The following is a 14220-nucleotide window of genomic DNA, read 5'->3' as shown; positions in this document are numbered from 1 at the left end:
TGCCATTGTTTCATCTTTCATGCAGCCTCCCTCAATTCCTTCACTAGAATATATCTTGGCACGCAAGTCTGCACCACCAGATTTTCCATTGGAATAGAAATCTTTTTTGAGCTTTAATGACTGAATCCATGAAGAAGGTTATACAGGATTTTGGCACCCAATTGTTCTAACTTGTGAACCTCTCTAAATCATCAGTTAACTGTTCTCATATAAACATTTCATGTTGCGTGACTTGCCTTTGTTGCTGATTGTGCAATTTTTTTCATAAAGTGCAAACTCTACCAAAGACTTGCTTTCACCACAGATTTGTTCATATACGCTTTAATATTTAAATAAACAGAGAGGGCATGCTTTGGCTGCAGGTTTATTTATATTGCCCCTAACTGAACCGAGACAAGAGCCAACTAACCAAGCCATACACAACTAGGGCCTTCAACATTTGTCATCGCAAGGATTAGAATCTGCAACCTCGGCCGAAGAAACATGAGCCTCAAAGCTCCACTTACTTTTGAAATGCCTGCCTACTTTGGTGTCATATCAGCGAGACACATCAAAGATATGTGAATGTTGCACCATACATGCCCAAACCATCAATTCATGTCATTTGTGTTTATTTCATTTCCTTTTTTCCACTAATACTATTTTCCATACATCCTCACTCAGTACCGCATAATATCCAAATCAGAAACATCCAAACTAAAGAGAATTATAACATTAATTCATATGATGATTATAATACAGTAGTACTGTCTTTATCACCGTTGACGATAACCAACGGGAACAACAAATTGGTGGTGTTACATCTACTGCCATCACATTAAGTTAAATCTGAGAGTATCGCTGCAAATTTCTTGATCATTGGCGATGCAAGAGGACCTCGGCATTGCAAATGACCTTACAATTCCAAAAAGAATCGCATATTTGTCTGTGTAAAGTTGTTGTACACAAATAAATTCTCCTGTTGAAATGCCACAATTTTACCCTTATTCCGTAATCCATACTATATTTATCATCTAATGAAGAATAAATCCACCTCAAACATCAGCCTTCTTCAATGTGGCTTCCACTCTCTCTAGATCTTCCAGTGCCTTCCAAAGCTTTTGGTCATTGTAATCCTTTATAAGCAAACTGGCTCCTGCATCCCTAAGTGACTTTTCAGGATTTCTTGTCATCACTCCAACTACAGGAATACCTGCTGCCACGCCAGCTTTTATTCCTGACGCAGAATCCTTAAGAAACAAGGGGTTAAAATACGAAAAATTAGGTGCCATTACTAAAAGAATATGGAAAAAGAAGATTTCTTGAATAACATGGTTTAGATAAGAAAACCAACCTCAAACACCAATGAGTGTTCAAGAGATGCATTGAGAAGCTTGACAGCCTTCAGGTAAGGATCAGGAAATGGTTTAGCTCTCTCGCATTCACTCCCAACTATTACATGCTGGAAGAAATCAGACAGTCCAAGTATCGAAATCATAAGCTCAGCATTAGGCCTTGGAGCATTAGTTACTGCTGCACACTTTAAGCCTCTATCCTCGATCCATTTTCGTAGCTTGTAGAGCCCATCCACTGCATTCAACTGTTGAGATGCCAACCTGTAAATCCAATGTTGCAACACTTCCATCTCAAAATGATGCTATGTAACCCAGAAAGAAGAATATAGTAATTTTGGAGGGACAGCTGGCAAATATACCTCCGAAACATAGCTTCCTTATCATCAATGAATTTCACAGCCTTCTCGTGATCCCAATCAGGAAATAAAGCTTTGCCAATGTCCTCATTGTGCTTGCCAGCGATTTTCTCAATGAAGTCCTCCTCCGTTATGGGTACACCATTATTGTAACCAATCTGTGAACAATAATTTATTGAGTGTCAAAGACTAATTTCACATGGCCAAATAATGGTTAGCAAAATCACAGTTAAATAACTGACAGGATCATGTGAAAGAACCCATACCTCTAGCAGCAATTCTCGAAAAGCATGGTAATGCATAGGATCTGAATCACATAGTGTTCCATCAACATCAAACAAAACAGCTTCAAGAGGAGCGAGTCCAGAGATAGAACTGCAACAAAGTCCAGCTCACAAGTCAGTGCTACCCAAAGAGAGGAGGGGAGTTCCTTTTATGTTTTTCTGTTTTAGGACGTTTTTCTTTTTTGTTGTTGTTGCTGTTGTTTGGTGGGGGAGGGGGTTGGGTTGGTTGTGTTGAGGGGTTAGGAAGACGTAGAAAAGAATGTCCGCTTCAAAGAAATCAGGTTCTTCAAATGATATTAGTATAGCTGTCTTTAATGCAACTAATGCTTGAAACTACAACAAGCAATGAGAAGGATATTCTGAAAACTCTATATCAGCAAATTTAACCTCAATAAACCTTATTAACTTGCTCTTAGAAAAAAGTGTTGATTAAAGTAAATGCAATTAGGATTTAACATTAAAATTTGGGCTCTTCCCACAGCCAGTAGTCCGCCTGACAAGAAGCTCCACTTTCTTCATATGTTTCTGGAAGCAAGACCCACATTGACAAGAGATTTTTCTTTCTTCCCTTCTTTTTTTTAAAAGAAAATTCAGTTGAATATATGATATATGATATATATATATATATATATATATATATATATATATATATATATATATATATATATATATATATATATATATATATATATATATATATATATATATCTGTCAGGTATAACTGCAGTGACAGCTTAGCAAATCCTTCTTCAATGATTGTTCATAGTGCTATTAACACAAACATCATCAACATTTCTAATCCTTCTAACAGTTTTGATCTTTACAATTATCCATGCCCCTCTCAGTACTAGGATAATCGGTAGCTTTGTTGCACATGCCTTTTTCCATTAAAATATTTTAGTTGAGTCTCTAGCATCCTATTCTCTATTATTTTAACTCAGATATCCAGTAATGTTCCTATTTCTAAGTTTTTCCCTTCTTATTCACCCAACTAAGATATTGGCCTGAAAATAGAGTTCAGCCTAAGGTACCAGGGAACTTGTCGGAAAATCTTAATGGAAATCATCCCTGGATCGCAACTTTGAGTTTCAAAAAGATATTTATATTGTGAACATGGTCTGTTATTGCTATTTTCAGATTCCAGTCAGAAAGCACATTCAGATGATATCAACAGAAATATGCGGTAGAAATTTGAAAGTGCACACAGACTATGCATCAAACATCTTAATATCCAGAGTAGAAGCAGGTTATATCAACTTTCCCATGTTTCTATTGATATCTCCCAGTGGAATATATGAAAAGTTTATTTCTTATTAAGCAACAAATGTCATTGAAACATAAAACTATACCTTGGCTCTTCACACGGCTAGCTGCAATAACAAACAAACCAGAGTATATGAAAATTAAGGTTTTTTTGATTGATGGTTCTGCTGATATCTCAATTATTCTATGGCTGAACTGTTCAAAGTAACCTTGCAATTGTACATATTTAGGACAAAAATACAACTCTCTCTATGTGTGTTTGTGTGTGTGTGTGTGTGTGAGAGAGAGAGAGAGTCTCTGTCACGGCGTGCGCAGATGAGTAAGGATGCAAATGGGCCAGCCTGTGCACCAAACCTTACATCTTTTGGTTTGGGTCTTCAGCCAAGTCCTATTGAAAGATTTTGCATATTTACAACCTAGACCTGCCCATTTGCATCGCTGTGGGTGACCATCCAAAAGCCTCAACCTACTTAAGGACCGCCTCAGGCAAAGTTCGCCATCTCAGTAGTGGATCCCATGCCGGTACCATTTTGTTATAGTGTTGGTACACCTAGTACGTGGCTGATCGGCATACCGAGTGTTGGTACGCCCCTTGTACCGTGTACCAATTTGGTACAAGTACAGTACGGTATGGTCGATATGCACCGGTACGGCAAACCTTAGCCTCATGCAGTTAGTGCGGGTGAGCATCCAAAAGACTCAACCCACACACGCATTTCACTCAACCATAGCACTTAAACAGTACCAAACTGCTCTAGGTTTATACACCAAACCACATTTCAGAGCTGTACCTCAAGCACCCTACCAACTGCACTCACTGCAATAGCTGCATTGTGTAATTGTGCCCCAAAAATCCCTAAACCCTCACACAATGAATTAAAAACACATCATTTGTTCTAGGACTCAAAATGCCAAACTAACTCACCTAGAAGAAGTGGACTGGACATAACTTTGATTAAATTTCTGATACTTGTAGTCTTGTAGTTTAGCATTTAAACTTTGGTGTTCAATTTAGAGTTGCAGATGTTGTGGTTACAAAATCAACTTTCATTAAGAAGAGAATCGTACATCTAAATTTGTTTAGTAATCTTTAGTTTACCTTCCAATATACATCGGCAAATCGATTGAATCCATCAAAGGTGTTTATCTATTCAACAAGATAGGTTTACATAGATCTTAAATATTTTCTGTAAGATTGGAAATAAGCTTGCTGGTTCATCAATAGAGGAAGCTGTAAGTAGTATTCCCGAGTTAGGAAACACTAAAGCATTCCAGAAGCATTGCCCTAAATGAAGAATCTTCAATATTGCAACTGGAAAATAGTATTGCCTAGTGAATGACAAGTGGAGCATTTTTTTTCTTGCAGGATAATACTTTTTCAGGACTATTCAATCAGCAAGATAAATTATCTGATTATGTACAACAAATTGAAACATAAGTTGTGGTGGAGTACAGTGTTGCTAATGAAAGCACTCTATACACCTTTGTCATGTTTAGAGGATGATCTTTAGACATGTAGTTCAATAAACCAGGTGGTCAGTAAGCTAAATGATTTTAATTAAAAAAAGGAGCATGAAATTTATTATATTACATGAATAGGTACACTATGTTCTTAAAGGCATGTGTTTATCTTCTTTTTTCTAAACAAAAAAAGAACTTTGAGGGAAAACAAAGGCCCGTAGCCCACCTACTTTTATTAAGAGAAATAAAAAACAGCCTCTTCTACAGATAAGGAAAAGAACATCAATTACATAATCAAACTCATGGAAAGAGCTTTTTCAAGGCGAGACATGTCTTCATTTAAAAGCCTAAAACACCTAAAGTACATCAAATTGTAACAAGGAAGCCCGTGGAGGGATGCTATAACAGGGCATACATTATAAAGTTCCATGGAATACGAACTCATTTTAGCCAAGTTTATTCAAATTTAAATGGATTATCCAAATGTGTAATAGATGAATTTTTAAGGACCATAGTGACCAGATATTCCCTCTGCAATGACAGCACACACAATATAGATTCATTACTAAATTTCATAGAGTAATTACAAATCCAGGAAGCACCAAGTTTGCTTAAAATATACTATATGTCAATAACTACCTTGGATATCTTCTATTTGCCTATCGAAGTGCAGTATATTTTCTTGGGTTATATTAGAGAAAGTTAGAATAGAATTGAGCAACAACAAGAAAAGCCTCTTGAGTCTCGACCGCAACTTTTGCATTCTCTTCAGGTCAGTCAGTCACGAGTCTTTGCTTTTTCCCTCCAACTGGTAATAAACATAATGGAGAGGAATAATGAAAAGGAAGACCCACAGGGATAACCTATAATCAAGGAAAATTATTCCCTGTATAGACATCAGCTCTTTAAATTCCCCTTTGAAAGAGAGTGAGCCAACTCTTAGTACTCTTGAGCACATGCATTGAGAAAATGCTTCCACCCTTAGCAACATGCCTAGTGTCCCCACATGTGGGACTCATGGATGGTTTCAAAACCAAAATATGCCGATTCCATTTTGCATCCATGTGTAGAAAAACTACACCTATTTCCACTTTTCCATATCTTCCCTCATAATGTGTCTGCAATGAAACTTTTGCTTACGAAGGAGTCTCTCCATTTGTCCATATGATCAAGATGCTTAGGATATTAAAAACACCTCTAGATATCTTTATTGTGTATTCGCTAAATAAATTTTTTGAACGAACCTAATTATGGTGTCGACATTTTTCTCATCCAGAAAACAGAAATAAGAAGTTTCATTTTGATTGGGATCATATTCTACTTTAGGTGGAGTAAGTTTTCTTTTAAAATTTTTAATAAAGGAAGCTGCAGAGGATGTTATATCTAAAATCCGAGACAATATCTCCTTTTCTCATCATCATCTATTATGCATAAGTGATAACCGACAAGACTATACAATACATTTAATGCTGTCTATCAGAATTCACTCTTTAGTTAAAGGAGTGTTCCACATGATGCCTAGTGTCAACACTGGCATGGCCGGCTCAACCCTTAGATGACTGAGGCAGTCGCCTAAGGCCCCAGCTAAAGACTCTTAGCTATAAATGCATTAAGGTCTCTAAAAGACTCTTAGGTATAAATGCATTGAGGCCCCCAAGCTTAAAGACTCTTAGCTATAAACGCAGCATTAAGGCCCCCAAGCCTAAAGACTCTTAGCTATAAATGCAGCATCAGCTTAAAGACTTTTAGTTATAAATGCATTGAGGCCCCCAAAAGACTCTCAGCTATAAATGCACTGAGGCTCTTAAATAATTTTTAAATGCATTTATTATTATTATTAGTGAGTTCGCTTTAGACCCCCAAATTCATTGAGCCACTCCGGGACACTGGTATCTGGTATGGGTGGCGTACCGACACTCAGTATGCTAAAAATATTTCATACCATCCCGTACCGACACAGTGCTAGTGTGGCACCGATACGGAATCCGGTATCGAAATATCGAACCTTGTCTTACTTGGTAACCATCAACCACCTCCATCTACACAAATTGTTACCATATGACTCACATCTATTTCTCATGTCCTGAGATTTTAATTTCCTTCCCCCGCATTTGTTTCACAAACCAAATGAGCTATATCACTATTCCTTTTTTTTTTGCCAGGAAGGTAAAAATCTAATCTCTTTTTTTTAAAAACTTTACCATCAAATAACGAGTGGGATAGCAAAAGTTAAAAATTGTCAACATCAGATCACGCAATTGCTTCCCACGAACCATAACAGACCACATGAAGGTCCAAAACAAGCACTAATCAAAAACAAAAAGGGTCCATAAAATTGCTTCGGAGTCTTCTTGATTCCAAAAATCAATTTTGACTGAATGGCCGATCACAATTAACAGAAAAACCAGATTTTTAATTAAACAAAGAAAAAAAAAAGCATAAGCCCGAGATCCCATCCAACTTACAATCCTAAGAACAAAATTGGAAGCAAAATACCTCTCGGCAGCATGGGAGTTGGTTAAATCCGACATCTTCTCCTCAAAATCGCTAAACCCAACGATGTTAAGCTCTGTTCCTCCGATCAAAGAGGACGGCCGCGGACAGGGGAGAGAGAGATAGCGGTCGAAGGAGAGAAGAGGAGAAGCGAATTTATAGCAGATGGGTGGAGGAGATTCGCCGAATCTCCTTCCTTTCCCCCCTGTCGCCCCTGTTTTCCCTCCTCGCTCCCTTAGCAAACGTGATTTTCGACGCTACTACGCGTACCCCAGACTGTCCCCACGATATCTGAACCCATTTTCTAGTGCGAATTTATTGGCTGTTTTAGTCCCTAACTTCCGGGTTTGCATGTTTCGGTGATTCACTCGGGTCCACATAGTGATTTTATTTTAGAAGTACAGCTCATCTCTCTCTCTCTCACGCACAGACTTCTCGGGGGAAGCGAGATTTTTTGCACGTGGCGCACGAATTGCGTGTCAAAGAAGAGCAGCATCTACGATTCCACGCCAAGGAAGGAGAAGCAAAGAAGGTTCCCCTTTGCTTCTCCTTCCTTTTTTTTTTTTCTTTCTTTTTTTTAAAAGTACCTTATGCACGCCTCTCTCTTATGATCCTACCTGTCAGTTAAGAATTGGTGTAATAGCTGAGTGTCACCTGAGGGTTGGAAGATTGATGTCACGCAGCATCAAAGCCACATTGGATGGAATCAAAGGGTGATGGATAGAATTTTTTTTTCCAGATTCGCCGCATTGATAACAGACTATCGATATAATATATATTTTTTTTCATATTGTCTCAATACGTTTATTCGAATTGAATATTGATATGATATATTCTGTACTATCTAAATTAATACAGTACGATATACCATAATTTTTTTTCTTCCATTATAATTTTTTTTTCTATTTTTAGGTTACGCTATTTGCCAAATATGACAACAAAGTTTATCTTATTGTTAGACAAAATTTTTAGAATAAACCTACGAGGCTTTTTTCATAGGTAACCGAAGAAAGGTCAAAAAGAAGGGTGGCATTTTAGAAATAATTCTATAAAGAATCTTATATCTTTGAAGGCATTGATCATGGTTCCCGACAAACAGAAGATCTGAACATCCGAATGGTAAAGAAATTCTACAAGGCATCATCAAATTCAGCCTTACTAAACCTGTGGCATTGGGATATTTGAGTCTCGAGTAGTTCTTAGCCTCAAACCTACACTTTCTAGTTACATGGGTACCCCGCCTCCCAATGACATGGTAAAGGTTAATTTTGGTGCTTCCTTGTATGCGCTGGTTTCGATCATTAGGGATCGGACTCTCCCAGCTAGGTTCACAGTCTTTCAAGCTTCTTCGATCATAATTGCTAAGTTCGCTGCTACTTGGAAAGACCTCATGGCCTTCTTACTTCCTCCTGAAAGATATTCGTCTAATTGCTACTAAACTGACCTCATTTCAATCGGTGCATACATTTACAGTAATGCTTCAGCTGAATGGTTGGAATAAAGATATTAAATAGCGTACAACTGATAAAGATGACCCAGTCTTACATTTGGCAGCAATGGAGCAGGAATAAAGATGACCCAGTTTTACAGTTGATATTTCTTGGCTCCACATAAGATATTGCCTTGTACGAGGAACATGTTTCGTGATGCTAACAAAAATACAGCGCCACTCATGCAAGGTCAAGAAAAATCATCGAAGCGATCACCACATTGCTGTCATGGGAGCTCTGCTGATGACAATGGCTCTGCTGCTGATCGAAGTCTTCACTACAGAGGTATTTGAGAAAGGACTCTTATCTGGTCTGGCTATTCTTGCGTTTGAGTACTTACATTTCAGAAACAGACCAAAGATAGGCTTCCCTCTCAGTAGCTCGCTTTTCATTCTGTCTCTTAAACAATTCCTTCTCATAACCTGCAACCACAAATAATGAACAACTGATGAAATTTACTGCATCAAAACATTGCCCCATTTTATAACCTTGGCTTGCATAACTTTCAGAAAGTACTATTCATAGCATGGATGGTGTCTTTCATGCACACAAATTTATTAATTTAATTTGAGAAAAACAATGTTTAGCAATCAGCTGCTTATGAAATCAAAGCAAGGAGGACAGCAGTTGCAGTTCACTGCATGCCAGCAGCTATTTTACAAATAAGGGCCAAGTTACTGTTACTGTTACTATTATAGTGTTGCTGAATATTGTTGCTATAAATGCCTAGCCGCACTTAAAACTTTCTTGCTTCTCACTTTTAGAAAAAGATAAGTGTTGCTAAATGTAACGTTAACAGCACCTTCTATGCATGCATCAAAGTTGCACATGTAATCACAATGGTGTCATGAACGATGTTTGAAATGTTCAACTTGTGTCTTGAAGTGTCACAAGCATTCCAGTGTTCAACACCGACAGGCCCAGAATTTGGAATGCATGGATTTAATGCTTTATGCCATGCAAATTTCAAACAAATATAATACTGTACCGAGTTCAAAAGACAAAACAAAGATGGCTACAAGCCTATTGAAAAAGAAAACAAGCTGGAAAAAAAAACAAGAAGAAAAATGAGAGTATCAAAAGATGGGAGTGAGACGAACCATTGCTACGATCAACTCCATCCCAATGACGACCTGGTCTGATACCATATCGATTTGGAGGACAATCTAATCCCCGTTTTATCCAGCTGTGACTGGGAATAGTCTGAGGAATTATAAAACCAGATTCTTTCATTTTCTCATTATCACCAAGATCTTCCAAAACACGCTCAGGGTTCTACAACAAAACAACAAATAAAAAAACAATGTCAGTAAGCTGATGTCAACCAGTATTAGGCATACAGGCTATGGGAGGAAAAGAAGACCTTGACCAAGTGTGCCATTGGATCGCCCCATCTGATCCTCTCCTTTAACATCTTATCAAGCTCTGGGTCATCCCTACAGGCATAAAAAAGTACAACTATAAGACTTGTACATGCATCGAAAGAATGTAAAATGACAAAAAATGCAGAAATTTTAAGACAGAGATTCAATGAGAAGATGAACCACCAATTTCTAGACAGCAGTGCCATTCCAGTCAACTTTTAGCAGAAAGAAATCTAAATTGTACATTAAGATTGTAGAAAAAACATAATCAGTAATTATAAATTTCAAGATTAGCCCCGATTCTTGAGTTGATCTTAAGGCTACCGCCTGTGTTATTTCAAGCTTTTCCATAATCTTCAAAACAACTTCCGTCCTTCTCACCTTACACCTTCCCTCCTTTTCCTACATCCTTCATCAATGATCGAAATACTTTTCCTTGCTAGAGACCTTGCAGTTCTTCACTGTACATGCCATAGAATGTCAATCAATCTCAATCACTTGTCTTTAATTTTTTGCAACTCTTATAGTTCCTTAAAATATACCACACCCCACCCTCCTTAAGGAAAGAATTATGGCAAGTCCAATCTGTTTTTTATATACAAATGGGAGTACAAGGAGGAAAGGAGAGAAGTGAAAGAGAATGAACAGAGAAGAGAGGCCAGGGCAAGGGCAGGTAGACTAATATATTCACATCTCACTTTTTTTTTCCTAGATTTACCACACATCCATCTCAACATCTTCACTTATGCTATATTCAACTTGTTTTATTGGACAGCAAAGAAAGCATCACTGATTTTTTTTTTTTAATAAATATGAAAGTAAAAGGATTTAAATTTGATTCTGTAATCAATATGACAGTTTATTTTACAAACACTGGTTGCATGTAAGCCCGTCTGCACTCGAACAGTCAAAGGATATGTGTGTATATTACCAAAATAGAGCATAAAACTCCTAACACAACAAGGTTGACAGCAACAGCTGTCATGCAAGTACCAAGGAATGGACCAACGCAGAGACTCTCTATTACAAATTTATTCCAATTTAGATATACGAAGAATGTCAATTTAAAGGGCTCCAAAATATCTAGCCATTCTTACCAAATATTATTTTACACTATGAAACCCCATAATCATAAAGGTACACCTCATTTGGGAACACAGATTTGGTGAAAGTTAATCTATAATGTAGGATAGCAACTCTTCTGGTGAATATATTTGTTCGTGCATCATGCTTACAAGTTATATATGTTTGTGAGAGCTCTAAGGAAACACACTTGCATCAGCTTCAGCAAATAAGTAACATTTGAATGAATACAAAAATGTGCATTTCCTTCCATCAAAAAAGAAAAAATTAGCAATGATAATACGCATATTTAACTGCTTACCTAGTACGTGCAAAAGGTTTGTCCTTCTCAAGTTGTAGCTCTTGTGCCCTAGCTTCAGCTTCTCGTTTCTGTGCTAAGCCTTTGCCCCACTCCAATTTTTTTTCCTGATAAGAGCATAAAAGCAGTCACAATTAATGAAATAAAGAACCCCTTGACAACAATATAAAGGATAATAGGGCAAATTCTGCCAAGAAAATCAACTACCAGTTTTGAAAAGATTCAGGAAAAATCGATAAGCACACGATGATCACTGAATTAGATATTGCTGTAATTGTTTGAATAAACTTTAATTTGCAATAAATCAGTGCAATACCAACAAACTGGAAGCGAGTTTCTTTCAAGCTGATCATGAGTCCCTACTTCAGTTTTTCTTGGTTTTTAAGCAGCTTTTTTGCCTGATTAGCCAAAAGAAACTGATTCACGATGAAATTTTCCCTTCTTTGTTCCCAATACCTCCCTTTTAGATCATGCTCTCATCTCAAAGTACCAAGGTACCTTCCATCGCACAGACTATGACCCACTCTTTCCTCAAGATGAGAAATTTGTAAATAAATAGTAATGCTTTTCTTGCAAAAGATAAATAAATACCCAATAATGAAATGTAGCAGAAGGCAGCAAAAATCATATCCCTCGAATTTTTAAATAATTATATGTGCAAAAAATTATTTGTCCCATAAAACTTGCAGTCAAATTGGATGCATTTAGTGTTAGTACACATGACACCAATACATCTGCATTCCAAAACGGGCAAAAAAGGAAAAAAAAAAAAAAGAGGCGATCTTCCAAATCATCTAGCAAAGCTAGGAGAAAATGACACATACCTTTGGTTTCTCTTCTTCCTTCGATTTCAACAACTCCTCCTTTGAAATGCGTTTTCCTATAAAAGCATTAAATTTGCGAACTTAAAATCGCATGAATCCTAAAGTAGTGCTAACTTAAAGCAATACTGGGACAAAATTCACTATATATGTTTCTGGAAAAGGTAATCTGACCTTTCTCATCACGAAACACAGGTGCTGCACCTCTCCCGCTCATAGAAGGATCCATGGAAGCAAACCTGCAAGCAAAAATATTCCCTCCACCTGTCAGCTTAAGTGCAAGATAACATATCTGAAAGCAAACTATCCAACATTTCTCAGCGAATATGAAAAAAACAACACTAAATCTGAGCAGTCATACAGCCTCACTCAGAGTAGTTCAATGACACTAAAAACTGATGCTCTGTAAATCACCTCGATAGTTCCTCCTTTTTTTTCTGGTTGATCTCATCTTTGATCTCCTGAGTTGAAAGCAATCCAGTCCGGCGTGCTTCGTTGCCCAAAGACGCCTCCTTTCTACTTTTTCTTGGTGGAGAAAGGTCAGCAGCAGGAGACCCCGGACGCCTTACAGCATCAGGCGAGCGCTGACGAACCCGGCGTGGCAGAGAGAGGTCAACTGACGAATCCTTACGACTTCTTCTCGGAGGAGAAAGGTCTCTGGCAGAAGACTGGCGTGGCCCTTGAGCATCGGGTGAAAGAGCCCTACGTGGTGCAGAGATGTCACCCGGTGAACCCTTCCGCCTTCTCCTTGGAGGAGAAAGGTCAGCCCGTTCCTGCAAGCGGCGACGATCCCGGTGGGGAGGGGAGAGGTCCTCCGGCGAGCTCTTCCTGGTTCTCCGCGGTGGAGAAAGGTCGGCCATTGGGGAGCCTCGAGACGCCTCACCCTCCAGCGAGCGCCGCCGAGCCCGCCGTGGAGGGGACAGATCTTCGGTAGACTGCCTCCGAAGCGGCGACATGTCAGCTTCCCCAATACCAGACATCTTTCTTTCAGGCTCTGGCGAATCAAACCGCTTCCGCCGCTGCCGTGGAGGCGAAAGGTCAGCATTGTCGGCATCCAAAGGCTGCTGTTTGGGCTCAGGAGAGGGCGTGTCGAACCGGGCATGACGCTGTCGCGGCGGGGAAAGATCTCGGCCGGCCTCGGCAGCATTCGAGGGCTTCGACGAATCCAAAATCGAGATCCAACCGCTCCCATCTTCCGAAATCGCATGGTAGGGTCTCCGGGATCGAATTGCTTCAAGCCTCTTCATGCGTTTGACCTCTATATCCTCATCAATTAGGGGTTTTTCTTCGCCTGCACCAAATAGCAAAATCTATGAATAAAATAAATTAAGTAAACAATCTTCGAACTACGGAATTAGAGTTATTGGTTTAAAATTACCAGCGGAATCGGATTCCTCTTCTTCTTCGATCTGGACGGGCTTTTGCCAGACGGGGTCTTCGTCCACGACGCGAACTCCACCCATGGCGTCGGACTTGGGCTTCTCCTTCTTCTTCTTCTTCTTTTTCTTCTTCTGGTCGTCGGCGCCGGATTCGTACCGTTTGAGGTATTCCTTAAGGGAGCGAGCGGTAGAGGCCGAGGCCGACACGGCCGCCATTGGAGCTCGCGAGCTGGAGGACGAATCGAGATCGGGGGATGCTTCTTGGCGTGGAACGAAGGAGAGGAAAACCCTAGCCCTAGGGTTTTGAAGCTTTTGATCGGACTCTTGGCAAGGGGAAGGGAACGAAGGAACGATAGAAAACACTCAAACAGGCGTGCGGCAACTTTCTATGCGGGCCCCTGGCTTGAACAATAATATGAACTTGTCGTCGCGCTCCGCCGAATTGTGACCGGCTTGCTGCCGGATTGGTACATAAATAAAAGAAATTGTTTAAATATTGTTTCTGTGGAGGAGCTAAATGAACTTATCTCGGCGTCACGAATCTCGGCATTCCGTGTGACGGAAGTCTCGTCAGGGAACGCTCACCTTTGTAGA

At 39.1% G+C, this 14220-nt stretch overlaps 2 protein-coding genes across 2 annotated transcripts; both read right to left on the bottom strand.

The window, feature by feature from the left end:
• Nucleotides 1-686: 686 nt before the first annotated feature.
• LOC103714023 (haloacid dehalogenase-like hydrolase domain-containing protein Sgpp) lies at nucleotides 687-7484 on the bottom strand. The gene is made up of 5 exons (XM_008801125.4): nucleotides 7195-7484; nucleotides 1957-2065; nucleotides 1694-1848; nucleotides 1334-1595; nucleotides 687-1229 (listed from the first exon to the last, which is right to left on the bottom strand). Exons 1-5 carry the CDS (start codon nucleotides 7227-7229, stop codon nucleotides 1035-1037), a joined length of 756 nt encoding a protein of 251 aa, XP_008799347.1. The 5' UTR covers nucleotides 7230-7484; the 3' UTR covers nucleotides 687-1034.
• A 1186-nt stretch (nucleotides 7485-8670) lies between these two features.
• On the bottom strand, nucleotides 8671-14008 carry LOC103714024 (BUD13 homolog). The gene is made up of 8 exons (XM_008801126.4): nucleotides 13626-14008; nucleotides 12662-13538; nucleotides 12422-12486; nucleotides 12251-12306; nucleotides 11430-11533; nucleotides 10045-10117; nucleotides 9782-9956; nucleotides 8671-9103 (listed from the first exon to the last, which is right to left on the bottom strand). Exons 1-8 carry the CDS (start codon nucleotides 13840-13842, stop codon nucleotides 9018-9020), a joined length of 1653 nt encoding a protein of 550 aa, XP_008799348.2. The 5' UTR covers nucleotides 13843-14008; the 3' UTR covers nucleotides 8671-9017.
• Nucleotides 14009-14220: the final 212 nt, after the last annotated feature.

The sequence above is a fragment of the Phoenix dactylifera genome, chromosome 18 (assembly GCF_009389715.1).
Source record: "Phoenix dactylifera cultivar Barhee BC4 chromosome 18, palm_55x_up_171113_PBpolish2nd_filt_p, whole genome shotgun sequence".
Classification (NCBI taxonomy): domain Eukaryota; kingdom Viridiplantae; phylum Streptophyta; class Magnoliopsida; order Arecales; family Arecaceae; genus Phoenix; species Phoenix dactylifera.
The sequence above is the reverse complement of the archived record's forward strand: the minus strand, read 5'-3'. Positions and strand labels throughout refer to the sequence as shown.